Source organism: Dromaius novaehollandiae, chromosome 13 (assembly GCF_036370855.1).
Source record: "Dromaius novaehollandiae isolate bDroNov1 chromosome 13, bDroNov1.hap1, whole genome shotgun sequence".
NCBI lineage: Eukaryota > Metazoa > Chordata > Aves > Casuariiformes > Dromaiidae > Dromaius > Dromaius novaehollandiae.
The window spans coordinates 14,234,531-14,261,750 of NC_088110.1; the positions used below are offsets into that span (position 1 = coordinate 14,234,531).

A 27,220-nucleotide genomic window follows, 5' to 3' on the forward strand; every position below is an offset into this window, starting at 1 on the left:
AAGAAGATTCCATGTTTCCTTCACCTATTAGGCCCTGATCCTGGACTTTGTATGCTCCTATATATATATATATGTGTGTGTGTGTGTATATATATGTGTATATATATGTGTGTGTGTGTGTGTGTGTGTGTGTGTGTGTGTGTATATATATATACGTGTGTGTATATATTCTTTTTATAAAAGATTGGAAACTTAAAACAGTTGTGATTCTGCAACTAGTCCTGACTCTGAAAAATGTTAGTGTACATTTTTTGAACACAATGGACCATTAAACTTGTTGTCTCCATAAAAAGCACCATAAAAGAAAACTTTATCGCTTTGTAACTTTGGAAGATAAAAAGTAATTTCCCCACCCGAAGGAGAAAATGGCAAGTAATGATTTATACTACAGCTTTCAAAGCTTCAAAAAAGATCTGGTTTTAATTACACTTTTAAAGCACATTTGTGGGTGGGTAATCTGTAAAACATGAATTAATATTTCTTCCCACTCACCTCCACTTAACTGAGCCATTTACACACACAAACACAGAGAATAAGGAAGTATAATAGAATATTGTATTTAATTAAACATGATATATACTGATGCACATTGTAATCCTTTCAAATCAAAAAGTCTGATATACATAAGAATGTATATAAACTTGTTGCTGAAACTGGCTTTGGGCCCATTTTAAAGAGGGGCTAGTACATTATTGGGAACATGTAAATCAGGGCTATAGTGTATCAACTACAGGTGAGTTTTGAGAAACAGCATCAGTTTTCTTTCAGCAACAACCTTTTCTGTATTTTCACATCTCTTAGTAATAATAATAATAGTAATAATAAAGTTTCACAAGTTTTGTCTGTAGAAACTACGCTGGGATTATTTCTATGATTTATTTATTTGCTCTATTGTTTTATCTGTAAATATCTACCATGACCAGCTGAGAAATAACTTCTGCATAAACTGCAGTAATTCTTATGGCAATTATTGTTATCTCTGCAATAATCCATGCACGTCAAGAGCACAAAGCTAGCTACAGCTAGCTAGAATAACCAACAGCTATTCTAGAAATACTTTTAAATATAGCTTTGTGTCTTTCAGTGGCAATGGAAATAATTTTTTATATGGCTTTTAGAAATTCATGACCTGTTCTTTTAAAGTCTGTTGAAAGTGTAAATAGTCATCTGTACTCACGTAGACAGGACTCAATAGAGAGACTTGGGAAAATTAAATAGCAAGAAGGCCCCAATTTAGCCCTTAAAAAGTCTTTCAAGGGGATACTTTTTACTTGACTGACAGCCTTTTTTCTTTTATTCACTCTGGCCAACTTCTTCACTCTTTCAGAAACTGTCCAAGTGTAGCACCTAAAAAAAAAAAAAAACAAAACACTTTGACAGTATTCCTAGTTGAATTCTTCCCTGAAATTCTCTTCCACTGTGTCCCAAACACCATTTCTATCTCCAGTTCCACCACATAGCTGTGAAACCCTACTAAGCCTAAACGGAGCTCTTCAACTTGAATTTTGGGACAAACAGATGAGAGAAAAATTATGAGGATGCTGGCCACATGCAAGGGGAAAGCAGTTGTATTCCAGGGTACTCCACTTCCCCCCTCTCAGCATTACTCAGCTGTACCACAACCAGTACATTTTTTGCTCTTATGTCAGTATTGCAGGCCTCCTTGATAATATCCCTTCTTCCTTTCCCTCACAGCTTCCTCTCCCTCTATGAGCCAGGGTCCTGCTCCTCCGTGCAACCTCCAGCAAAGCTTTTTTCCTCTTCCAAGCCCCACGCATATCTGAAGCTAGTCAATCTCCTTCTGTTGGCAGGAGCAGGAATAACGTAATGACAGTACCTGACCCCTTGATTGTTACTGGGCTCTCCGCCTCCTCCAACAGTCAGTACTTTGTGACAGAGAGCAGCAGCCACAGACCAACAACCTCTTAGCGGTCAGCAAGACTCCTCTCCTTCCTTGTAATGCAGTTATAAGCAAGGCATCTTTTGTTGTTTTTATAAACCGTAGCTTTGCTTTGAGCTGGATTACAAATGCTTATTTTCAACATTTGACTCCCATGGATCTGATATGGCCATGTATGTCTGGTCATTAACTTCATTCCCAAAACTCTTAAATAGTTCAGGGCATCCTAGAAACACATTGCAGTAAAGCTCCCTAGGCACTTATGTTCTGTTGGCTTAATCATCAGGTGAGCCTGGGCATAACATTTCCAGAAGAGTCTAGTTTAGCTCCTACTCAGAAACAGCCAGGCTCTTCCAGAAAGATCTGGCTTGCGATGTGTTTCAAAGCTCCATCTTGAACAAAGTACTTGCTAAAGCTTCACACTAAAATACACTTGTGTCCTTTTGCTGTAACAAAAGCTATTAAGTACCCTTTCAAGAAATTATTTTTGCTTCATGTAACTTCCTAGGCTGCAAATATAAGAAGGGAGGCCTGAGGCACTATCATGTTTCAACAGGCAAAGTGTCCAACATGAAGCCTTATTCATGATTTTTAACTTATGGAGTGCAAGTTAAGTGCTGTCTCAAAATCATAAGCTCTGTGTGTGTTTGTATTAAAAAGGTATTTTTCAAGATCAACTCTAAACTAAAGCCAAGATTTGCTCAACAGTTGCATTGCTCAGTGTTGTTCAGCACAATCTGACTGATTTCAAGACCGTGCCAACTGAGTAAAATGGAATCCCCCTTAAAACAAGAACTGAACAGTCATCTTCATCTAGACACTGCTCCAGCTCTCTGTATGACTGAATTCTAGATTACTTACCAAGGCGCGCAAGAACTGAGCACTCAGTAGTAGGTGACTTGAGCCTCTCAGAAAAGCCCCAGATCAACCAGCCCAGCCTCACCCGCCCTCGCTGCTCACAGCCTCCGGCGGGGCAGATTCCCCAAGGCGGGAGCCCGAGCCCGGCTCCGAGCGGGGCAGGACCCTCCCAGGGCCCCATCCCGCCCGAAGCGCCCCGTCCCCAGCGCAGCCGAGCCCAAGCGCCGCCGCCGCGGGGAGGCAGCGCTGCCCGCCGGACGGCGCGGGAGTCTTCGCGGCCGCAGAAGCCACCGCCCCAACGGCCCGCGCGCCCCGAGTAACAGCCCTCACCCTTCCCGCCCCCGTCTGCGCGGCCGCGGCTCTCGCGAGATCACCTCCGCTCCCGGCATCCATTTCGCGGCTGGAGCGACGGGGGGGGGCGGCTGTGAGGGAAGATGAAGGCGGCGGCCATGTTGGGAGCTTTAGGGTGCTTTTGGTGTTGCTTGTGCTGAGGGAGCCTGCGTGGGGGGAGCCGCCGCTGGGGGATCGGCGGGAGGTCGGGCCTGACCCGAGAGGAGCAGAGCACCTGCTGCGATTTCGAGCCGGGCTCGCTTAGTCGCCTGCGTCCGGCTCCGGGAGCGCTCGGCAGGGGAGGAGGGGGGTCCCTGACCGAGGAGCCAGCACCATGAGCGGGGGGACGCCCTACATCGGGAGCAAGATCAGCCTCATCTCCAAGGCCGAGATCCGCTATGAAGGGATCTTGTACACCATCGACACGGAAAACTCCACCGTGGCGCTGGCCAAGGGTAAGGACCTGGCGGACGGAGGCCCGTGGCCCTGGCGGCCCAGTTACGCCTCGCGGAGGGTGGCGGCGTAGCGCCGCTCGCCGCTGCGGAGGCAGCGCGGCGGCCCGTCCGGGGCCGAGCAGGATCCCGAAGCCGCGGCCGGCTCGTCCGCGGCGCTGCGGGCCCGGGTGCGGGCGGGAGGCCTGCAGGCTGCGCGGGCCCCGGAGGCGCGGCGAGGCGGCCGGGCTGAGCTCCGGGGGGAGCCCGCGCAGTGTCGGCCGGGGGCGCGGCCGCCAGCCCGCCTCCCTGCAGGGGCGGCCGCGGCCGGGCGGTGGGCACCCGCCGCGTTTGGCGGCGGGGGCGGGACGAGCAGGGGGCTGGGAGCGCCGCGGGGCGGGGGCGGCCCGGCGGCGCCGACTCCCGCGGCGCGCGGAGCTCCCGGGGGGGCACGGGGAGCCCCGAGGGCCGCGGAGGGACTGTCGCAGTGAGAAGGAGCCGGGAGCGTTACTTGGAGCAGGAAGCGGGGGAACAGGAGCTGCTGAAAGGAGTCCTGAACAGAGTAAAAGTATGAAGAACTTAGTGGTGGAGCTAGTCCAGAGTGAGAACATAAGGGAAAGCGAGAGGAGGAGACAGGAAAGAGGATTCGCTTGTATCGTAAGAATTCCCGGTGTAGAGGCCGTAAATGGTACGGGGCTGCGTCCCGTCAAACTCGGCTGCGTCCTGGGGTGGGAGACAGCCGAGATCGTCTAAAGGAGAGCCTGCGAGTGCGAGGTTATCAACAAAGAAGGCTGACTGTGAGCTCTTAATTTCCGAAGTAGATATATGGCATTGTGTAAATCAAAATTGAGGACAAGCACTGGCGTGAGAGTGTATTGGCCAAAAGAATGTGTGTGTCAGAAAGTTAGGAGAATATATTTGTAGAGCAAGAGGGTCAGAGACGGGTGTAAAAAGAGAGGATGTTTGAAACAGTATCTGGAGGGCTGTACTGTTTCTTGCACATGATAATGCACTGTCAGCACAAGTCTGTTAACTGTAGTAGTGAATCTGTAATATTCAGGTCAAAAATAAAGTCAGAATTTTTAATATGTTCTTTATAATTGACTGCAAAACTCAATTGTATTTTAACTTACAGACCTTGACTCTGTAAAGTCCTGATAAGTAATCTAAATGCATATATAAAATCAGAGCTTAATTCAGCTGTTAGGTAAGGAGAAAAATTGCTTCCTGTGTAAATTAATGATGGGACTGAGAATATTCTAAACCTCTTTTCCTGTTTGTTGTAGTAGACTTTAGCCTTTAAGCTAGTGAAGAAGAGCATAATGAGAATCTGATATTTTACACAGTTGCTATATTTAATAATAGTTCATCTGTTGAGTTGATACTATGTAGCAGTTTGTTTGCTTTCATCTCTGATTGGTCTGTGTGGAAATTCTCATTTGTTTGCCCTGTCACTTTAACCCCCCCCCATATATGTGTGTGTGTATTACTATTTAAGAAATAGATCGCTTTGTTCTGTAAGTTGTATTACTTACACTTTGAAACAGATGGTTTGCTTTTGTACAGATGCTATGCTTTTGTAGCAGGCTTGGTCCCAGGCCTGCATAAGTCATTTACAGGATGTTTAACTTTCATGATGTGATCTTATTTATTTATAAAGTTGTTTTTAGGTTAAATTGCCTTGTCAGAATTGATTTATCAGCTTAAAATGGACAGCTGGTATTTCTGTATATGAGAAAAAGATAAGCACTATGATAAAAAATAAATGTTTAGGAATTCCAATTGCATGTTATGATTAAGTTTCATACAAAAATGTTTACAAGAATCCCATCCTTGAGGAGCTTGTAATAGTCTTACTCTAATTTTGACAGATTTAGTACTGACCAGGACAGTCATGCATGACTTCTCAGGAGTGGTTAAGTCATATTGTTGCATACCTTTCGAAGTACAGATATTTAAGACAGATTAAACTACAGTTATAAATCTAAATGGCTCTCTTCTCATAACTCTCATCCAAAATGTAAATCTAAACTATTAAACTTGCTTTAATAAAACTTGTCTGAGTTAGCTCAAGAATGTATGTTTTGTAACATAGTGTCATGATTCAGAAGAGAATAAATGAGTATTCCCAGGCCACCTGGAACCAAAAATCTTGATGTTAAAAAAGCCAACAAAAAAATGATTTACCGCTTCCATTTTGCTCCACTCTATAGATGGCTTTGTGTCACTGTTATCTGGGTTGAGTGCAAGTCAATTTACCGTTACTCGTTTCCTAACTGAAATTGCTGAAATTATTTGTGGGGTGAAATGCAAAAGTAGAGGCAGACTCTGTCATTGAATATCTGCAGATTTGTTTAATAGTAGGGCTTCAGTAGGCTAACCTGAGATTAAGTTGATCAGGATGTGCATGTGGGATGTCCTCATTTCTCTTAAGTCTGTTTTTTAAGCAGAAATAATTTTGGGGGGTTGATGATAGGGTCCTGATTGCAGTCTTCAGTTACTGTGGAGCAATCTCTTCTAGGTCTCTAACTAGCAACTAGCATTTTATTTACAAAGCTGCAATCCTTTCACTACCAAAAATTGTGGCCTCCATCTCATGAGTTAGAGGAAGATAACAATTGGTTAAATATTTTTGTCCTAACATTTGTCCTAAGCTTGAGTCTGATAATGCATCTTTTTCAAAGTGTTCAAGCCTGCCGTTATTTAAATAAGGGTGAAAACGCCTATGTATAGCACTAGGATTGAATTCAAAATATTAGGCAAGATATATGATTATTTGATTTATTTACTTTTATTTTTATATATATATATATATATATATAAATATAAAATTGATGGTGATATTTCCTTTGGATTTCCAGCTTTTCAGAGTTAGCGTTTGGGACTTAAAAAAAAAAAAAAAAAAAAGAAAAGAAAAAAGAAAGAAAAAGAAACAAAAGAAAAGCAAAATCTTAAGTTTCAAATTAAATTAACTTCTAGTTGATACTTGCAATTTGTTTTCCCATCATTAGGTCCAACAGGTTTCAGAACAGACTGTTTCCAAACCACAGTTAGAAGAGGGTAAAATTTTCTTGCTGTAAAATGATTGCAGCTGTACCCAGGGGCAGTATAAACATAACCATGATTGATAGCACTTGAACTTGCACACTGTGGCATTAAAAAGTAGATGCAGTCTTTTATGCTAGTAACTTGCAGTGTCTTTCTATTTGAAGGCACCTATTTATGGAGATGGATTTTTAATGTAGGTAGGCTTTGTAAGAACAACCATATTGGGTCAGAAAAGGCTTTGTTCCCTGCCAACAGTAGTGAATTCTTAGGGGTGTGGGTATAAGAAACAGAATGTTAGAGACTGTTCGTCCAGTGTGATGCATCAGTTTTCACTTACAGCTGTTGGGGGCTTTGTGTGGAGCTGCATTTGGACCATTATGCTTGATAGATATTAATGAACTAGCTTTCATGAATTTGTCTTAGTAAGTGGTTTAACTTCCAGTATTTTTGGTCATCTGTGATAGTGTTTTCCATAATCTGATGATATATGTGGCAGAGAAAACTTACCTTCTTGCAGACACTTAAGCTATCTTAACTGGGAGAAAGACTAAGAAATGAGGATGGAACAAAGTTAAATTCTTGTGAAGACCTGAGCACTTCAATAGTTGAGGGGTAGAAACAGCAGAGGGAAGGGATAACTTTTAAGTCTTTATGAAGTTATTTTTCAGAGTCAGTTAAGTGACATGCACCTTTCATGCCTCCCTCCATGGCTTCACGGTTAGGGTATGCATGCCTAATCCAACCCTGTGCACAGTATATCACACCAGAACACTTTATTATGTGAAAGCTCACTCCTGGCTAATTTCCTCGTATCTCCCTGTTAAGTCAGCACCACTAAAAGCAGGGAAATGCAGGCTGAATTAATTGTTCTGAAAGTAACAGCCCACTGTTAGCTGTTACCTTCCCATTAATTATTTTCCCATGATATGGTGTGCAGACATCTGAGCATGTTACAGGGAAAGGGTTGTGAGGTTTTTGGAGAGATTTGGCAATTAAGAATGAATTGTTCTGTAGTGGTGGCCTAATTTTGGTCACTGTGCTTCCCATGGGTGCCTTAAGAGTGGGGAAAGACTGGTGTCTGCATGTGTGTGATGTATACAGAGTAAGCCTGATGAGATTGTGTCGGTGCTATGTGCAGAGACCTGGTTGAACTGTGTATGTGCAGTAATTCACCTTAAAGGGGAACAGAGTCCTCGTTTTGCTAGTAGAATACACAACTTAGCTTCTGATTATCACAGTATTTTTCAGTCAACAGGTGATTATTTCTGATAACTGATATGGAAACTTAGTGTTTTTCTTGGGTATTATAGTAGTGTAAAATAGTAATACTATACATTATATAGTATTATAGTAGTAACATTGAAGTCAGTCAAAATCTCTACAAATATTTACTTGCATCTCTTTACCCATATTAAATTGGTGGAACTACTTGGGCATAAAGTCATACACAAATCCTATTATGCTCAAAACTGTAAGTTTCTTTCTAGCCAGCTACTTAAGTGTGTATAATTATGCTAACCAAAATATTTGCTTTTAACATATGATAGTTGCCTTTTTCTTCTTTGCAAGTCACTATATCAATTTAGCTCATTTGAAGAAAAATGTTTAAATCGATATGGTAGGATTAAATGGATTTACTGCAGTTCTGGTAACAATTATATGGTCATGTTATTTTTCACGTGCTTATTTTCATTTCCTCTCACTCCTCAGTATTTTGCTATATATGAACCACTGCACCTTGTTCTGGAGGAAGGATGTAGTCCGAGGAAATACCCCAAGAGGCAGAGCTGGATAGAGCTCTAAGACTGCTGCTGCTCCAAATACATTATCTTTTTGATACTCTGACAACTTAGTATTTCTGATTATGCAAAGCTATGGTAAAAGCTGTTTCTTTCTAAACTCCTATTGTATTGACTACCTTTAATATTAGACTTTTTACTTCAGTGGACTCAAAGCATGTTAAATCCTAATCCAAGCAGAGGAAGAAGAAACTATTGAGAGAGGCATCCCTTTGCAAAATATTAAATGAAATGTTCAACTCTGTTATGCTAGTATCTGAGGACCTAATAGGGATAGACACTATGTCAAAACACAGAGTAGTACTTATCTTGGAACTTAATCTAGTTAAGCCAATTTTACCTGTTTTCTAAGATCCCTGCACATGCAGTTCTGGTTCCTTGCTTTAGAATGAAAAGCAGGGTGAGAGATGGTTACCTTTGTTGCTTTTGGTTGAGGGGGAAAGATTGAACCCCATTTCAGAGCTTAATTCTGCAGGATAGGAATAAACAGTTGTCCTTTTTTGGGCAAAATTGTCTTTTTTTTCTTGGGGGGGGTGATTTGCACTAAACCCAGTTCAGTAGTTTCAGGTGTGTTGGGCAGGGGGGAAGGGGAGGAAGGGAACAATCCCAAACCCCTAGTAGCAGCTCTTCCTGTATTTTTTTGCAAACCGTAGACTATGTTATCAGTGTCTTCATCTAGTTGCCTAGACAGCTGAATCTATTAATAATAAATTCTGGTTTGTGGCATTGGTAATACTTTCCTGTTAAGTTTTCATAATTTTTTGTTGGGGAGAGAGAGACAAATCCTTGTTGAGTTGCAATAAAATCTTTTTACTGATTACAGCCTGTTACTTGTAGGTAATGTTTTAAAAAAATACATCCAGTGATTGATTGTTTATCATTAGATTAAAATGATGTTTTTCAGCCTCTTTTGTTGATTAGTTTAGAATGGAGAGAGGTAGTTGCTGGGTGTTAAAACTGTTCCTCTTCTTTGTATCTTGTGACGTTGGTATTATTACTAAAATGCTTATCTATACAGAGTAGCTCTGACTTGCAGGAGAAGTACTTTCAAAGTAGACTTCTGCCATAGTTCATCAATAAAGGCAAGACGTCTTCCTCTAGCTTACTACCCTTTTTGTGGTGTTACTGTTGCTTAGTTCCTTCATTTTAGCTAGAAAGTGAAATACTTCATTAACTTAACAGTTCATGTACCAGCCATTTTTTGCACACCTTTGTAGACAAAATGGCTAGTAGAGCCACCGTTTCAATGTGGTGGGATAGACAACCCCAGTACAAGGTCAACTTTGATTGCATTTAGCAGGACAACAGGTCAAATAATACAATAAAAGGCCAAGTTTATTTACCAGTTATATACTAAATAGAGTATAGGATGGCCAGAGATCAAAGTTGGTTGGTTTTCTGTGTGTGTGTGCGCGCGTGCGCATATGTGTTTTTTTTCCCCCTAATTTATGTTCACCTGGAGCTGATAGTCTTAAGGCAAGGAAATGTCTGGAAAGAGTAGTGAAGGTAAAACAATGTCAGCTGTATACACTGGTAGTGATTATATGTGATACAAGGAGTAAAGCATGATAGGCTTCATTATATAATCCGCAAATTGTTGGAATTCAGCTAAGTACATACAAATTAATTTCGTGTGTCAGTGTGTTGCACCCTATGCAGGAGTACTTAAGATGACAATTCTGCCCCAATGAGTTCACTTAATTTGATAGAGATGATATGAAACTTAAACCAGCAAGCAAAATGCATTGTGCTTAGTGAAAACTGTATCGACATATTAGAGTTCATAACTGTTTATTTAAATTTTGATTCAGACCTTGAAAAATACTTTGCTTTCGGTCATCTGTAGTATCTTAATTTCTAGTAGTATTAAGATAATTTTTTTTCCTATTTTGTATATGCAGAATATGAAATACGTAGATTCACAGGACTGACGTACCAACCTTTGTTGCCACTTGGGGTTCCTGTTGTTATAGTGTCCAGAGATTATGTTAACTTCAGCAAAAAACTGCCTTGCTGCTTCCCCTTATCCCCACAAAACAATCAAAACATTCAACCTCTGAGTGATAGTGTAAGTGGTATCTCAGTAAGGAATAGGAAAGGTGTATTTGCTTGAATTTTAACAGAGATTTATAAGGTCAGATTACTTGTTTCTATCGGAGCAGTTGACAGTGGCAAAGAATATGCTGCCTATTTAATGGACCTTTTGCCCAATCAGTTTGTTCTTTTTACTTAAATATACCAGTCTCTGCTGTATGTTTGAAACCTTTTTGCTGAATGTGGGGCTTCCCCCCATCCCCCTTTCCCATTTCTGCAGTTCGTTCCTTTGGTACAGAAGATAGACCAACTGACAGACCTATACCACCTCGCGATGAAGTCTTCGAGTATATTATATTCCGTGGTAGTGACATTAAAGATCTAACTGTCTGTGAGCCACCAAAGCCTCAGTGTTCTTTGCCACAGGACCCTGCTATTGTTCAGGTAAGCTGAAACGTATTTTTAGACCTGTTTGTTGCTTAAGACAACCTGGCAGCATTAAGTGCTATCTAGTTGAGACTTAGTGCTAAAAGTTAGAATCTTCGTTGCTGTAAAGTTCACAATGCAAAGTAAAGAATTCTGGACTTTCTGGAGTCATAAGATTTTTCTCTCTTGAATCATGTCCAACTGTGAAAATCAAAATTGAAGTCTAACTCTAGTACAATGAATTGGACACCAAAGCTGACAGTTTTTTCAAAAATGCTTTTTTTTTTTTTTTTTAACCAAAAATGGTAAACCTTGATACCTTCTTTTGAAAGGTATTTGGGTTAGCAGGACAAGTATGCAGGATTTCTTGGGAAGATCAGACTTTGTATAAGTCAAATTGCGTAGATGCGGAAACATCCCCATTGGGGATTTTTTTTCTTTTTTTGACTAGGACTTAGTGTTTTATCTAGCTCTGTATTTTAAAAAGGGCAATTATTTGAACATCCTTATTTGAAGAGGGAGCAATTTAGAGCTTGAAGCCTTCAGGGCTGCTTAATCTGTTGCTTTATAATAAATGGACTGACAGAGCTGATTATGTTTGACCTCTGAAATTTGTTGGCTTGCTGATTGTGATTGTGGGGGTGTCTTATCACTGACAGCAAGATGGAAATTCTGGGTTCAAAAGGAACTTGATCAATTCTACATAAGTTTGTAATTTCAAATATTTAACTATTTCATAAAGTAAAACTTAACTTCCTTACAAAGTATCCTTGCTGCCTAATTCCTAAGGTGTTTTGCCAAGTTTGATGCAACTGCTTCTGTCAGTGTTAGTTGAGAGCTGTGAAATGAGATTGCTGCCAACCCCAGCAGTAATAGACTCACCTCTGCTGGTGTGTTTGGATTTTACATTGGTTGTGTGGTTTTTGAAACTTTAGGGGGAAAATGTGACATTTTTCAAGTTCACCAACAACTGCTTACACGTGCTTGACAAAAGCCAAGTCCAGTATCTGAGGTTCTAGGGAAAAGATTGCAAGTTCTGCAGTACTGTTGTCACAAGTTAGTAACATCAGAAAGGTGAAAGTGCTTTCTAAACTATATACACACACATGAAATTTTTTTTTCTGCCCATTGTTCTTTTGCTAGAATGAATGTTTTGGGCTCTAATGCAGAGTAATGTGATTATTTCAGCATTTTTGTGCTGTCTTTGCTCCTGAAATACATTGGTTAAACTTTTAATATCAAAATAAACAAGTTTATGAATGTAAAGTTTTCGTATATGTATTAGCCACAGTCTTATGGTAAATTTAATGAAAAGTTTTGGTTTCCTCTGTTTCTTGCCTTGCAGAACTATTTTCCGCTTTTTATGCAAACATTATATTCTACAATTTTTTTTTCCCTTTAGTCTTCACTAGGGTCTTCAACTACATCTTCATTCCAGTCTGTGGGGTCCTATGGTCCTTTTGGCAGAATGCCTGCATACAGTCAGTTTAGTCCAAGCCCATTAGTGGGGCAGCAGTTTGGCGCTGTTGGAGTTGGTATGTTCATTTTTATTTCATATTTTCCTATAAATGAAGTTGCATGTATGTTTCTAAACAGTAATCAGTGCTTATTATTCTTGTTTTATCCTAAGGGCAGGTCTTGAATCTACATCAGTCCCACGCTAGCTCAGTAGTAGTGAGTTTTTCCTAGCCTTTTTGCCTCAAATCAAAGTATCTATATGGTTCATAACTTACCTCCCCATCTCAGAGGGCTGAACAGGAAAGGATCATGAATATTTCACAAGTGGTAGAGAAGCCGCACCTCCACAAAAGCCTCCTTGCTGTGCTGGGGACAGCTGGTCAGGTGGTGTGTGCCTCAACCAAGGATTTGGATTATTCAGCAGTTCCTTTGCCAGCACAGTTCTGCAGCTATTCATGAGTTGTTAGCTTGGCATGAGGTCCATACTTGAAGTGTTTGTGAGCTGATGGGTTAGTTGCTCCTTTTTAGTTATACTGTAAATCTGATAATAGATGCTCTCAAACCAACTAAATTTCCTCCCTCTCTCAAAGTTTTTTCAGCAAAAGAGAAGTCAGTTTACATTCCCACCATTTAAAAAAAAACCAAAATCCACACATATGACTCTATAAGGAGTTCAGTTAACAGAAAAGAGGCAAGAACCTTATCGTAAGTCCTTTCCATTCAGCATTTAGAGATGAACTGGATAAGATCACTGTGGCTTAAAGTGAGAATTTTGAGGTCATACAAGGAAATCGAGGCCTTATATGCAGTGGAAACTTAGCTACTAGTGAGTATCATACTGATACAAATACAGATGTAATTTGATATGGTAACAATGGGTATTACTTGGCTGGTGTTATTTACAGTGATGGCTGAAATTTAAAAGCATGCAAAACACTAAACACCCTGGAGTTTCTAATTCTTCAGAATTTAACTTAGTTTTCTATCTTTTATGATCATAAAAATATGTTTAATACAGATGTAGACTCTTGTTATATTAGGAAAAAACAAACTGGTCTGTAGCAAAAAGTATGTTTAGTGCAATGCAGCTGATAACTTGCAGTAATACAGAAGATGAAAGCCTTCATCAGCCAGAGTGAGACAAGGTAATAGAGAAGCAGAGTTTGAAAGGAGTATTTTTATTGTATTTTACCTTTTATTTTTTAAATAAGAACTTATATTCTTGTAACTGTAATGGCAACAAATTTATTCTTAGAACTGAAAATGCCAGCCATGTGAACTGAAGGCTGTAGAATTGCCCATAATTTGATATTAATGAATAAGACATGATAGTTATATTCCCACTTAACATCTTTTAAACAAAAATATATACCAATGGCATTTTTTTCTTGCTCTGTAAGGTGGTGTCATGACCATGCTATGTTAATGCTTGCAATATTAAAGTTGGCAGTGCTTTTTTATTTTTTAAGATAGAAGGCAACAAGGTATTATAGTCTTACCACCTTGGTAAGAATACATATGTTATATTAAATTTAAATATGTGGGGGCACAGATGGATGGACTTTTGTGTATTCTAGAATAGCCTAATACGGCTTCCCAAATCATTTAGTACTAATTTTTTAAAAACGACTACAAAGAAGTCTAAACTAGGTTTTACAGCTGTATTATTTCTTTCAAAGCAGGAGGTTCTTTAACATCTTTTGGAACAGACTCTTCAGGCAGTGCTAGCTTGTCCCAAAGCACTGCAGTTGGTTCTGCATTTACAACAGATGCAAGATCATTAAAAACGCAGATGTCTCAAGGTAAATCTTGCTGAATGAATCTGTGAGCTTTTTGACTGACCATCTTGTCTCCCCCTTCCATTTAGGTGGTTGCCAGAAATGTTATTTTCAAATGTCCAGGCTGAAATAGGTTAAATTGAGGCTAATGGTATACCAAACAATTCAATTCTGTCATGAAAATTAAGGTGTTAAGAAAATTAAGGATGAGTTGAGAGGTTTTGTATTTATTCTTTAAATGTGTTTTCCTATATCTAGCTATGCTGCATAGGTAATTGCAGTTTTAGCAACACACCAATTATCTTTAAAACATCTAGATTAAGGAGTAGGACTTACTTCAGATGAATGTTAGCAAGCAGGTGCATATGGAAGTTCCGTACCTAATTTTATTGATAGCTTGACAAAACTTAAGATACTACATGCTGACTGAATTGTGAAGTCCTTCAGTCTACAATTTTTAAATCTTTATGCCTAAAGGTGTGTGGGGGAATAATTATTAATGTATGGTTACCTAAATAATACTGACATGAATGCCTCTAGAGGTAGTGACATGACAGTTAAATGGTCTCAACAGTAATAGGAACTTCATAGATAGATTTTGTGTAATATTAGAAAAAGAAATAAAAAGCAAAAGGATAGTTCTTTGTGATTTGAGTGGCAAAGAGGAAAGAAACTAAACATTAAGCAACTTCATCCTTACCTTTCCTGAGGTAAGGTCTTTCCTTAAGGTCTCTCCTAAAAATCCAAAAGGTGTTATTTTCTTTTTTCCAGTCTTCATTGCTGCAACTAAAACAGTGTGTGCTACCATTTATCCCTCGTCATTTTAAAAGGCAAAATAATTAACTTTACTAATAGCAAACAGGTTTTTTTCCCCCTAAATTCTAGTTGAAATTTGTGAACAAATTAGGATGGCTTTCAGTTGTATGGATTACGAAATATATATTTGAGTTTTGCTGCATTAACCAAAAAAAAAAAAATGCTGAGCACTTACTGTTTCTCTACTGAAAGAGAAGCTTGGTTCTACTGAAAGAGTAGCTTGGTTCTCTGTAGATGAAATTTAAAAATCATACGATTCTTAGATTTAATATGACATGTGTTCCAGATGAACATACATTTGGCAAAAAAACTTCCAGTGGGGCACCAACAAGATTTTTTGCACTTGCTTTAAAAATTCTTTTTTCTTGTTTTTTAGATCCTAGGTGTAGCTTTGGGGACTTTTTAAAATTTTTTTTATGGGACAGGTGGAAAATTACAGGCCTACTTCTTGGGACTTGAGTCTTACCATTCTAATTTCTAGGCAGATTTATTCTTGTGGTGTTATGAATTTGCCTGGCCAGCTCAGATGTGTCTGTTCCAAATATGCTTCTGGCTCCAGTCACTCATGTTGTAAATTGAAATGTATGAACAGTACTTTATGGGGAAGTTTTCACAACTCTTTCATCTGCATTATGCCTGGCGCTGGCTGTCACTGTTCATTATTTTGTTGACTGATCATACAACAGTGTGCTAGATGAAATGAAATTTCAGTATCATAACTGTATCTCTGTCATTGGGAACAGTCACTTTCCACTTGGCTTTTCAGGGAGGCAGAAAGAGTATTTGTACCACCTATCAATCAAAAAATTTAATTCCACAGCTAAATGCTCATCATAGATAGGTTGGTAGGGATTAATTGTCCTACCCATTTTTTTCTTTTAGACTGGGGGAAGGGGAATTGCTAAATATCCTTCATTCTGGATTAGTGGATCTGAGGGTGCAGAAATATTTATTTCCTCTTTGGACACAACTGTCTTGACTGGTAAGGCAGATAACCCTGTCAGTCTAGATTGGTTGAGACCAATAACTCAGATTTGTAGATGAGAAATAATCCTTTGGGGGTTTTTGTTTGCTTGTTTTTGTTTAGGTCGTTCAAGCCCTCAGATCGATCATTTGAGAAGGAGCCCCACCATGGAACAAGCAGTACAAACAGCTTCAGCCCACTTACCTGCTCCAGCACCTGTTGGGAGAAGGAGTCCTGTACCAGCCAGACCTTTGGTGTCTGCTAGCCAAAAATCGTTAGAGAATCAGGAGCACAGACGAGGTAGCTTTGGATAACTTCCTGTTTTGTTTTGGTTTTGTGTTTTTTCCTCTATACAGAGCTGTTCAGCTCTGCATTAAGGGTGGTGTGCAGGAATCTTCCTGCTGTCTGCTACTAGTAGACTGGCCAGCAGAGACCTGGATTGTAACTCTTCTTTTTTTCTTTTCCTTTTGTCAAATGTTTTTTTCGTTCAAGAAGTTTAATTCATGTTTTACTTTCATAGCCTTGGATTTTTTGGAAATCTGAACTATATAGCTAAATACATAAGTATGATAGAAAATATCTAATTGGATAAACAAATCATCTTTTTATTTCCAACTTTAGCTGAAGCACACAAGGTTTCAAGATCAGAAAATGAACTCAGAAATGAAAACAAACGGCAAATTGGTAAATCTTGTTTTGAGAAATAGTTGTTGTTTTCAGACATCTAGTTTCAGACTTTAATAAAGTCTACTGACATACAGTATTGTATATAGTTTACAGAGCGGTAGAACTTTGTTTCTAATGTTCAGAAATCTTAGTCAAGAAAACTTGCAGTTCAGATTATGATAATGTAGAACATGTACTTAGAATACTTTCACAGAATTGTTTCTAGTGGGTAACGGTAATTTTGCATTGGGTCAGATTAACACAAGCACAGAAAGTCAACATTAAACCAGTGGTTTTACCATTTCCAATCACTTGCAGTGATTGGAATAAAAATACAAGAACAAGCAGTATTAATGGATTTATACACACAGTAGTATGAAGTAAAACTTGATGTCTTTTACAGAAATACTTGACTGAAAAGCCAATAACATTTTAACTGTTACTTGGAAAGCTTTAGTGACTTTCTAGAAAGCCCTTTTGCTTACTAAAGGGTAGTACCTGAGGTTAGTGTATTTCATGTTTTATGCCCTTGCTGTGTTTATTGCAAGTGAATTTACGAATTATAAGCTGCTCCAACAGGACTTTTAACCACAGAAACACAGGAAGAGGATGCTTGAAGCCTCAGCCTATTACCCGAGGAATTTAAAAAACCCAGGAATTTCTCAATTTTCAGTTCCAGGTGGACCTTCGGCACGGAGAGGCCGTGGAGGTCACCGAGGGGGCCGAGGAAGGTTTGGTATTAGGAGGGATGGTCCAATGAAGTTTGAGAAAGACTTTGACTTCGAAAGTGCAAATGCACAATTCAACAAGGAGGAAATCGATAGAGAATTTCATAATAAACTTAAATTAAAAGGTAAGTTAATTTTTGCTTTAGATTTGAGCATGGAGGAAAAACAGCAAGATATGCCTCGTAAATGTTAATGCTTGGAGAAAGAGCTTTTAAAAAAGCCTGTCCTACTAAATGTTGTTAGCAGTTATGGGAAAAAAATCAATGGACAAGAAAACTGGGATCATTATTTAATTTATTAAATACTTGGATCAATATTTAAGTCTGGGTCCATGCTGTAACAAGTCTGCTGGTTAAAAATGCCTGTTACTTAAGCAGAAGTCCCAATAGTGAGTGTATTTTCTGGAGTGAGTTCTGGAAAAGATGCAGTAAAGGAAAATCTGTCTTTATGTTTTCAATTATTAATAGACCAAAAGTAGTCATAAAAATCTTAGTTTGGGATCAGAACTTTTTTGGAGCATGCATGAGAGTCTGTCTATAAAACAGGGTATTTCTTTTCTTTTCCTTTTTCTAAAGAAACACGGGAGTGGTTCAGATCCATGCTGGCAGGACTTTTGTTTTGTAGCAGGCTTCTGTTTTAATTATTTCACTCTCTCGAGATCAGCCACTTGTTCGTTACTTTGCTGCTACTGTTTCTGGACAAAATTGCTACAGGATAAGAGAAAGTTCCCTATATGGGTAATTGATTGGCTAAAAGCTAGGAAACAAAGAGTAGGAATAAATGGTCAGATTATAGTGTAGAGAAAAACCACCAGTAGAGTCCCATAGAATTTATTCTCTGGTACTCACCTCTTTTCTGTATCATTTTTAAATAATGAATAGAACATTTGCAGTTGACACTAAACTATTCAGAATAGTAAAGAGGAAAGCTAACCATAGAAAATTATAGAAAGACCTCATGAGACAAAGTGGATGGTAAATTCATGTTTTGTTTTGTTGTTTTTTCTCTCTTAAAGAGTAGCTAATTGTAAACTTAGGTGTGCTGTGGAGTGGATGAGGGAGAAATCTGAAGTTTACACATGGCATTATGAGACTTGAGCTATGAACATTTAGAAATGAGACTTGAAAATCATGATGGGTAGTTCTGTGGAACCATCAGCTTGTTTGTCAATACCAATAAAACGATTGAATATCAATCACAGCAAGATAACTTCAGTTATTATTAGGAAAGGAAAATGCCTTAAAATAAGTCCATGCCATGACTTCCTGAATGTTGGCTCCCTGTCTCAAAAGGGAGACTGCAGTGATGGAAAACACAGAGAAGGGCAAACAGGGATGAGCAGAACCATGGAATCGCTTTTGCATGAGGAATGACCGAGTGAGGATTCTGAGCTTAGAAAAGAGAAAGCTAAGAGTTAGGAAATAGACAGCTATCGTATTCATTCTACCACGACCTGCTTTAGCCTGCAAAGAATATAAAGGATGTCACGCCTCCAGACAGCAGCAGCAAAACATCCTAATTTGCAAGTCAGATAATCTGACACTCATGTTCAACTTCAGGAGATTGTTTTATGTTGTAAATGTTCAATATATTTTGCTTTGTGTGTTTGTGTCTTGGAATAAATTAACATTGCTATTTTGTTTAGTCTGATGGGCTGGAAAATTTCTGTTTATTTTTGTTTTCCAGAAGATAAACTTGAGAAACCAGAGAAGCCTGTGAATGGAGAAGACAAAGGTGACTCAGGTGTTGACACCCAAAATAGTGAAGGGAATGCAGATGAGGAAGATCCACTTGGACCCAACTGCTACTATGACAAAACCAAATCCTTTTTTGATAACATCTCCTGTGATGACAATAGGTATGGCTCGTAATGGGAAGCTTCTTAGGCTGCATAATGCATGTTTTTGACATAAGGTAGTGTCAGCACTACTCATTACAACTAACTCTAGATGGAAAATGAGTAAAGGTTAAATCCACATGCAATGGACAAAAATAAAAATTCTTTGAGTGTAATATATTGATAGCAAGATGTTTTAAATGTTTGGAAACATGCTTCTAGAATTTAATGCACATATTGCAGAATCTCCTTTCCAGTATGTTGTTGCTGTTGTGTTACAGAATTACCACTTTAAGTTAAATCAGTCATGAAAGTGCTTTGGTAATGGTTTCTAAGTAGATTACGTAACTCCTTGGCCAATAGTATTGTTTGAAGAGGAAGACAGCATTTCAGGAAAATGAAAGCTTGTCCTTTGCTGTTTCCTTTTTTTATTATGAAAGATGATGTGAATTGTTGACATAGTTTGAGATCATAGACGGCCTCTTTTTTTTTTTTTTTTTTTTTTTTTTTTAAAAAAAACTACCGGCTAGATAAATTTGACTAACATCTGTAACTGCAAACTCCTGTTTTTCTGTTTTCTGTTTGAAATTGTCAAGAACAGGGTTTTTTGTTGCTTTTCATTATATAATACTGTGTGCAGAGCATACAGGTCGCGTTCTTTATAGGAAACTCTTACGGCATTACTAATATATATAACTAATAAATACTGTAACGTATCCCTCCCCCCCCTTTTTTTTGAATCAAATGAATTGTGGCAGACATCCAGATGCTTGCAGAAGACATAATTTGGAAATTTACAATGTGATTAATCTGTAATTTTGCATTTCATTGTCTTGTGATTCTAACTAAGCCAAGCAATCTTTCTTTTGAAATGTTTTAAAATAAACAATCCTCGTTCCTTTTGTGTGGCAGAGAACGGAGACCGACCTGGGCTGAAGAGAGAAGATTAAATGCAGAGACCTTTGGAATACCACTGCGTCCTAATCGTGGCCGCGGAGGCTACCGAGGCAGAGGGGGGATTGGCTTCCGAGGTGGAAGAGGGCGAGGAGGTGGAAGAGGTGGCTTCACTGCCCCCCGAGGCTTTCGTGGTGGCTTCAGAGGAGGTCGTGGAGGCAGGGAGTTTGCTGACTTTGAATATAGGGTAAAATATATTTAATCTTTGTTATGAAAATGGTGATTGTCCTTAAATAAATCACCATTGAAGAGTGTATGACTTGAGCCACTGCCCTTGGAAACTAGTGGTAAAACTCTTGCTTTTAGATTTGATGTTGAACTATTGAGAATAAGAATTTGTTGAATACTATTTCGCAGATAATTGGACTACTTAATCAAAGGGCCATTAATGCTAAAATTTGGGTTAACATAGCAACATTTCATATCAACAACAACCAAAACTGCAAGCTGCCTTTATTCACATGCCCATAATATTTATTGTGTAGCTTGATTTAAAGAAAAAAGTAAAACATCTACAGATAGAATAAAAGTGTTAGAAATGTGAGTTGGGAGCATTTCTCTAAGCAGTATTCTAAAATGTAAAGGCTGAGAGGGAGAAATTGAACATGCGTGTAGCATGCAAGGAACCTTTCTTTGTGAGTGATTTGGCACAAAGTGGGCTGTCCTATATACTTGTCAGTTCCCATATAATCCCTAAAAATAGAATAACTGCAGTTACTGATGCATAGAGATGACCTTTTGCAAAAAGGCAGGTCAAAAAATAGTCATTTATGAGTTGTGTAAGTTCCTGTTAAACACTCTTTCTCTTTGTTTTTTAAGCTATAGCTTAACATAATCTTATAAAATAGCTGCTGGGAAAGCTAAGGTAGAATTGACTCTTTCAGCCAATCAAATGGTTTAAAAAAAGGGGGCGGGGGGGAGATAAGGTATTAAACCTTGGAAAGAGAATTTTTCTGCCTACCCAGTAGTGAAAATGTTTTTAAAAAATCAGATACTATTATTTTGTTTTAATTAAATATGAATGAAGTTTAAAGTTTCTTAAGGCTTTAGGCACAAGACACCATGCAAGTCTGCTAACTGAAATAACCTGATGTAAAAACTTTTTTTTAATCATCCAATAAGCATAAAAAGAGTAATTTGTTCTGCAAGAGCTATGATGGCTAAAAACCAGAATTTTTGTTCAGAATATACTAAGACAGTTTGGCTTTGCAACATTATCAAGATGTCCATTCTTCTGTTCCCTGTTGATGGTCATAACTCCTCTTGCTATCAGCCATTCAGAGAAAGGACTGGCTGGTTGTCATCCCCAGCCAGTAAAGTGAAATATTCAGTGCTAGCAGTATGTTAGGTTCACTTACTTTGTTCTTTTAGAAGCAACACAAATAAATTATCCTTTTTATGAAAGCTAATTGGCCAAGCAGTTTATGTAAATCAGCAGTGCTCCATTGTTTGCAAAACTAAAATCTTTTCATAATTTCAGTGTAAGCCATTTTTCTTAGCACTAAGCCTGTATCTTCAGCCCAAACATTAGCCTGTTAAAGAACAGAAATGATCCTGGTGCACCGTTCAGAATCAGTAACAAATATAATTATCTAAATCAATGCATGTAAATATAGGCTTTTAAAATTCTGAGCCAGACATAAAAACTTTTTCTGGTAGTGTACTGTGTGAGCAGTTACTGATTTGCACAGTGGAAGTTCTTTGTTTCCTAGTTGAGGATGAAATTGTTTGACTAAAAAATGTTTTTTTTCATCACAGCAAATTTCTCACTGTTCCTCAGTCACTCATTGATTTGTTGGTAAGAATTAGTTCTGTAATTGTAAGAAATTTTTTGACAGCTTAGCATGCTTCAATGAGTGTTAGCATGGATCTTCAACTTCTTAGTTTCAAGTCAAAGATCTTAATTTATGTATGAATGTGATTCACTGTCTTCCAGATAATTGGAGTATTTGTGCCATGCTTCTAGTCAAAATGACTAGCTTCTTCAGTGTGTGTCAGGCAGAGGGTATTTTGACCAGAAGCTAACCTGACCATAAGAAGTGCTCTTTTCTGGTTTTAGTAGATCAGAATTACCCATCACAATGCATCTTTTCCCAGTGCTGTTATCCAAATAAATTAGTTTTTGTGTTTTGCAAAATGAATTGTAACATTCTACTGTTGTTCCCTCTAGAAAGACAACAAAGTTGCTGCATAGTCTGCAAGAAACCTGAAACCGGGTGAACGTCTAGATCTTCTTGATCCAGAGAATTAGTTTCAGTCTCTGCAAAGAATGAAGTTAATTTGCTGTATACTTGTCACCAGCACTGGGATTTAACTATTTAATTTCAAAGGGGTGTAATGCAGTTACTTTTTGAAAAATGGCCATCTTTGAAAACAGTGAGCATTAAATATATTTGAGACAGAAGGATAAGTAATTTCTTATGTATAGTTAATTATAAAGCAGTACTTCGATGGAGTTTAAGTATTTTTTCATCACTGAAAGGATTTTTCTTACTACTAAACTGTATTTGATAATTGCTTCGAGTTGTAAGGACAATTGTATGCAGAAGGCCGTCGATACTGTGAGTGTTTTGATCCACTGAGGGTTGTTTTTTGGAAATCCTGTAATATCCCTTTTGAGATAGTTGTACTTTATCAACTAGGGTGCTGGACAGTAGAAAACTTGCTTTGTCAGTCAGATATGTACACACAGTAAATACTGTTTCTTAGGCAAAGGAAACTTTTTATATAGTTGTAAAATTCCATTATATCCCATTGCCAAAGAAACATTACAAACTTTGTATAGCTGTATAAAAAGCAACTAATTTTTTAAAGAATAAACATTTTTAAGTCGGCAAACATACTGTGTTATTGCAAAAGTTGATATGCTGAAGAACACTGAATTAGTTGTTTTTCTTTTTTTTCCTTTTTCTTCTTTAGCAGCTTTTCAGGCTTAAATGTTTGATTTTATATTTGGACTGTAATGAAGATTTGAAAATGTTCTTCCATTATACAAAACTGGATACATTCTTCTCTTCTGTTGCAAAAATTTGTTTTTGTAGTTTCTGGCATATCACAGGATTTGACCAAATTAAGGAGATATTTTCGAATAAGGACAAAATAAAAATTTTCATATGTCAAAATTTGAAATTTTACTTAGTGATAAATATTAACTTTTTTTAATAAAATGGACCAGGCACATGAGTTGAGATGATTCTCCTGGAATGCCTGGGACAAAAGTATGTCTCCATTTGTCAATTCTTGAAATGTTAACTTTGTTGTAATACCTGTAGACATAAGCAATTTAAAAAGAATTCTTAGTGTTTGAAGTTGTTTGCATTTTGATAGACCATAGCTTGGAGACATTAAAACTCTGGTTCTAATTCACGGTGGACCGTGAATCCACAAGTGACATGGTATGGACTTTTTTGCCAATTCTGAATGACTAGTTACGACTTTTTGATATGCTAAGTTACAATTGAAATAGAAATCTGGTCATTTGTGTCTGTATATGTATATGAAGGCCACAGGAATAAAGGGATCCAAAGATTAAAACATTTTGATCTAATTTGCTGATTTTTTTTTTTTTGTTAACTTTATCTTCAAAATGTTCAGTGGTGATAAAGATGTGGAAAACTGCACTGTTGGAAATTTGAAATATTTAAAAGTGGTTGATAGAATCTTAATTTTATAACTTTTTGTATAGCACTACAAGGAAGTATTTTGTAATTGGTTTCCTTATTAAGGTCAAGTATTTGGCAACTGTAGAAGTTAGATAATATTGTTTAGTAATGTTTTTTGCATGTTAACAACAATGCCTTTTGGGATCCACAAATCATGATTCTGAACAACTTTAGAGGTTTTTGAACATAAAGGCAAGTGCTGTACTGTTGCAATAACTATGTATACTGTATGAGGTGTCCCAGGCTTATTTAAACACGATGAATTGTAAATACCAATGATACATGCTGTGAAGGTATGAATTTAAGTCTTTCCCCCCAGTACTTCGGGTTACTAATCGGGGTGCTCTGTGCCCGGGAGTTAGCAGCATGGCATACCTTCAGTGTACCTTGCTCCAGGAACGTGAGGGGTTTTTTATTTTAAAGCAGAATAAACTGTTCAATAAAATCAGTCTTTTGAAAGTTATTTCTTGTAATGGTAATCTTCTCGTATTGGGAACTCTGCTAGGAACTGACTGAGCTGTTCTTCTGCTAGAGCAGATAAAGAAAGGCCTTTAATCAGAGGTTCGGTGTGGCTGAGTGCAGTTTTCCAGTCGGTTCCCTTGGTGTTTCATAGGATTAGAATTAGGGCATAATTGGAGCGGTTGAAGTGTCCGGAGGAAGGGGCAGGGAGGGGGAAGGCAAAGCTCGGAAGGTGACTGTCCCAACTGTTTTAACTGGGTTTACTGCTGGGGGAGGGGGGGACAGCTCTTTAATTTGGCACAGTCCTCGATTTTATTTACTTATTTTTACACGGGGCGGAGAGCAGACATACCTTGCCGCGTCCGGTGCCGCCGCAGGCGGGAGGCGGGGGGGGGGTGCTGCCGCTTCCCAGCAGCGCGCCGTGCTCCTGCCCGCCCTGGAGCTCGCTCTTCCCCCGGCGACGGCGCCGCAGCTCCGGGGCGGGGGCTCCTCTCCGGGGCGGGGGCTCCTCCCCTCATCGCGCGGGCAGAGCCGGCAGAAGCCGCTCAGCCCCGCCGGCCTCGAGGACCGCTAACGGCCGCGGGGGGGCGCCGCAGGGCGGGCGGCTCGCGCGCGTTACGCGGCCCGTGCCGGCGGGGGGCGGGGCGGAGGGCTCCCGGCGGCCCCTGCGCGGGGCGGCGGCGGCGGCATGTCGGTGGCGTTCGTGCCCGAGCGGCTGCGCGGGAAGGCGGAGGTGAACCAGGAGACGCTGCAGCGGGTGAGTGCGGGCCGCCGGCACGGCCCCCCCCTCCCTCCCCCCCGGGCGCCGCGGCCCCGCCGGGTAGGGCTGCAGCCGCCCCTCGGCGCCCGGGGCGCGGCCCTCAGCGGCGGCCGGGGCGGGCGGTGACGGGCGCTCCTCTGCCGCAGCTGCTGGAGGAGAACGACCAGCTGATCCGGTGCATCGTGGAGTACCAGAGCAAGGGCCGGGCCACCGACTGCGTCCAGTAAGTCAGCGCCGCCGCGACGGGGCGGGCAGGCCCGGCCTGGTCCCTCCGGGTGGGCCGCGGCCCCGCGGGGGCGGCCCTGGAGCCCTCCGGAGAGCTGTCACCCCCCCCAACGCGTAACGAGGGCGGGCGCGCGGGCCCTCCTCTCCAGAGCGCTCCTCCGCTGCAGCCACCTTAAACAAAACAAAAAAAAAAAAAAATCTGTTCTACTTCCAAGGAAGTTTCCCGAAAATTCCTTTTAAAGAGCTGTAAAGTGAAATGACCCCTGCACAGACTAAAGCTCACATACGTACCTACATACATACGTTCCTTTTTGTCAGGGTTTGTGTTCTGTATTGACGCGAAAGCTAGCTCTGCTGGGCAGGCTTTCCTTTGCCGCCCCCCCCCGTGTGTGTGTGTAAAACACAGGGCGATACTTAGGGCAGAGGGAGCGAGCGGCTCTCCGGCAGTTCAGCTGTAGCTCTTAGACTTGAGGAGCCCAGACTGACAGGCAGGTCCACAGAGGCTGCTGAGCCCAAAACCAAGCTGACTGTGTGGTCAGGCCAGTCTAATAGTGGAGCTTTGTCCCCTCCCACCTCTGGGCTGCTTTCCCTGGATTCTGCATCTTTTCAGTTGTGACCATATATAGATTTTTTTAATGTGCATTTTTTTTAAAAAAACTACCAAATGTCTAGTCTTACTCTAGAAGGTACTTGGTTACAGTGTGTAGTTTGGTGAAGGATAGTGAGTGCTGTAGTAAAAGCAGAATATAGAGGGGTTTGCCTCACATTAGGGTTGTGGGTTTTGGGTTTTTTTTTTGTTTTTGTTTTTAATAGCTATTTCTTTCCCTAACATCAGGCCACAAAAGTGATTATTAAAGTGTGGGTAATTTGCTATAAAAGAACAGGCAACCAAGTACTTTCAGGTAATGCTTTTCTTCCTCTCACAGGTACCAACACATCCTGCATAGAAACCTCATCTATTTAGCTACCATCGCTGATGCAACTCCACCCAGCACACAGAAGACTGTAGATTGATACAGTTACCTGGCCAGTGATGCTCTGAGACTCTGTAGAAGGACTTAGTTTAGGCTCCTACTTTGGGAGCTGAGAAGGTGTGGTCTTGAAAGGCAGGTAAATGGTCATCCCTGCTTTTGCATTAAAATATGTGAATGTAGTTTCAATGTAATACTAGGTTAGCTTCCCCCCCCCCCAGCACTCTATAGTAGTACTTAAGGGAGATGCTCATGATCATGCTCTATTTCCTCCACCCCCGAAAGTACTCTGTAGCGTACTTATGGAAGCAGCCTGGTTGTCAGGACTCGCAGTCTCAGTGAAGCAGAGACACTCAGGGCTGAGGTTGTACAGTAATAGGGGAAGCATTCAGCTATGTAACTTCCCTCTACCTCCAAGATGACAAAGTCCGGGCTAACTTGTCATGGATCTATTGCCATAAACAGTAGACTGTTCTGTATCTTGTATCATAGAAATTGTATTTAATAAATTAAAGATGTTCTCTGTAAATGCTATTATGGTCTGGATTAGTATGTGTTAATAAAGAAGCAGCTCAGTGGTTCAGAGAAATAGGAATTTTAGCTTTTCTAGGAAAGATGAGTGGCTATTACATAACTTACGGCTGTAAGTGTAAGGAAGAACTCCAACCTTTAGTTCAATGAGAGAAGACTGTACGCTTGCCCCAGTTCTGTCAAGGCTTCTTTTTGCTTGATATGCTCTGTACTGTAGATCTTGTTAATGAGTAAATTCTCACATAATCAAAACCGTTTCATATGCTTTGTGGGATTTGTCAGCAGTTGTGTTCAGTTGTATCATTCTTAGCCAGCAAGAGCACAGCTTAGTTTGCACCTCAGATCGGCCATTTCACTGACATGATTTGCATAACCTAAACAAACAGCCCTGATATTAGTTTTGTCCAAAAATCAGAGGTAACTTCACTCACTACTGTGAAAATGATTTACTCTATGGTTGCTAAAATTCAAACTACCACTTGCCTTCTGCAGTTCTCATCTGTGCTGCTAGTTTAAAGACAGTGCTAGGGCATTTTCTGCATCGTGCTCTGCAGCACAATCTACTTGAAAGAGTAGTCTGAAAGA

At 39.9% G+C, this 27,220-nt stretch overlaps 2 protein-coding genes and 1 long non-coding RNA gene across 5 annotated transcripts; 2 read left to right on the forward strand and 1 right to left on the reverse strand.

Moving 5' to 3' along the window:
• Positions 1-533: 533 nt before the first annotated feature.
• On the reverse strand, positions 534-3,123 carry LOC112987678 (uncharacterized). The gene is made up of 2 exons (XR_003260344.2): positions 2,762-3,123; positions 534-1,347 (listed from the first exon to the last, which is right to left on the reverse strand). It is a non-coding gene; the product is annotated as an uncharacterized LOC112987678 (long non-coding RNA).
• Positions 3,124-3,139: 16 nt separating this feature from the next.
• On the forward strand, positions 3,140-24,152 carry LSM14A (LSM14A mRNA processing body assembly factor). Of its 3 annotated transcripts, none has more exons than XM_026107662.2 (10): positions 3,141-3,543; positions 10,681-10,844; positions 12,229-12,361; positions 13,964-14,086; positions 15,966-16,142; positions 16,464-16,526; positions 17,182-17,361; positions 18,923-19,094; positions 19,986-20,214; positions 22,198-24,152. In XM_026107662.2, exons 1-10 carry the CDS (start codon positions 3,423-3,425, stop codon positions 22,219-22,221), a joined length of 1,386 nt encoding a protein of 461 aa, XP_025963447.1. In that variant the 5' UTR covers positions 3,141-3,422; the 3' UTR covers positions 22,222-24,152. The 3 variants fall into 3 exon arrangements, with proteins under 3 accessions (XP_025963449.1, XP_025963447.1, XP_025963448.1); XM_026107663.2 differs by having other exon boundaries at positions 13,967-14,086; XM_026107664.2 differs by lacking the exon at positions 16,464-16,526 and having other exon boundaries at positions 3,140-3,543.
• Positions 24,153-24,761: 609 nt separating this feature from the next.
• Positions 24,762-26,887, forward strand: SS18L2 (SS18 like 2). Its single transcript, XM_064519686.1, has 3 exons — positions 24,762-24,905; positions 25,055-25,131; positions 26,060-26,887. Exons 1-3 carry the CDS (start codon positions 24,837-24,839, stop codon positions 26,145-26,147), a joined length of 234 nt encoding a protein of 77 aa, XP_064375756.1. The 5' UTR covers positions 24,762-24,836; the 3' UTR covers positions 26,148-26,887.
• Positions 26,888-27,220: the final 333 nt, after the last annotated feature.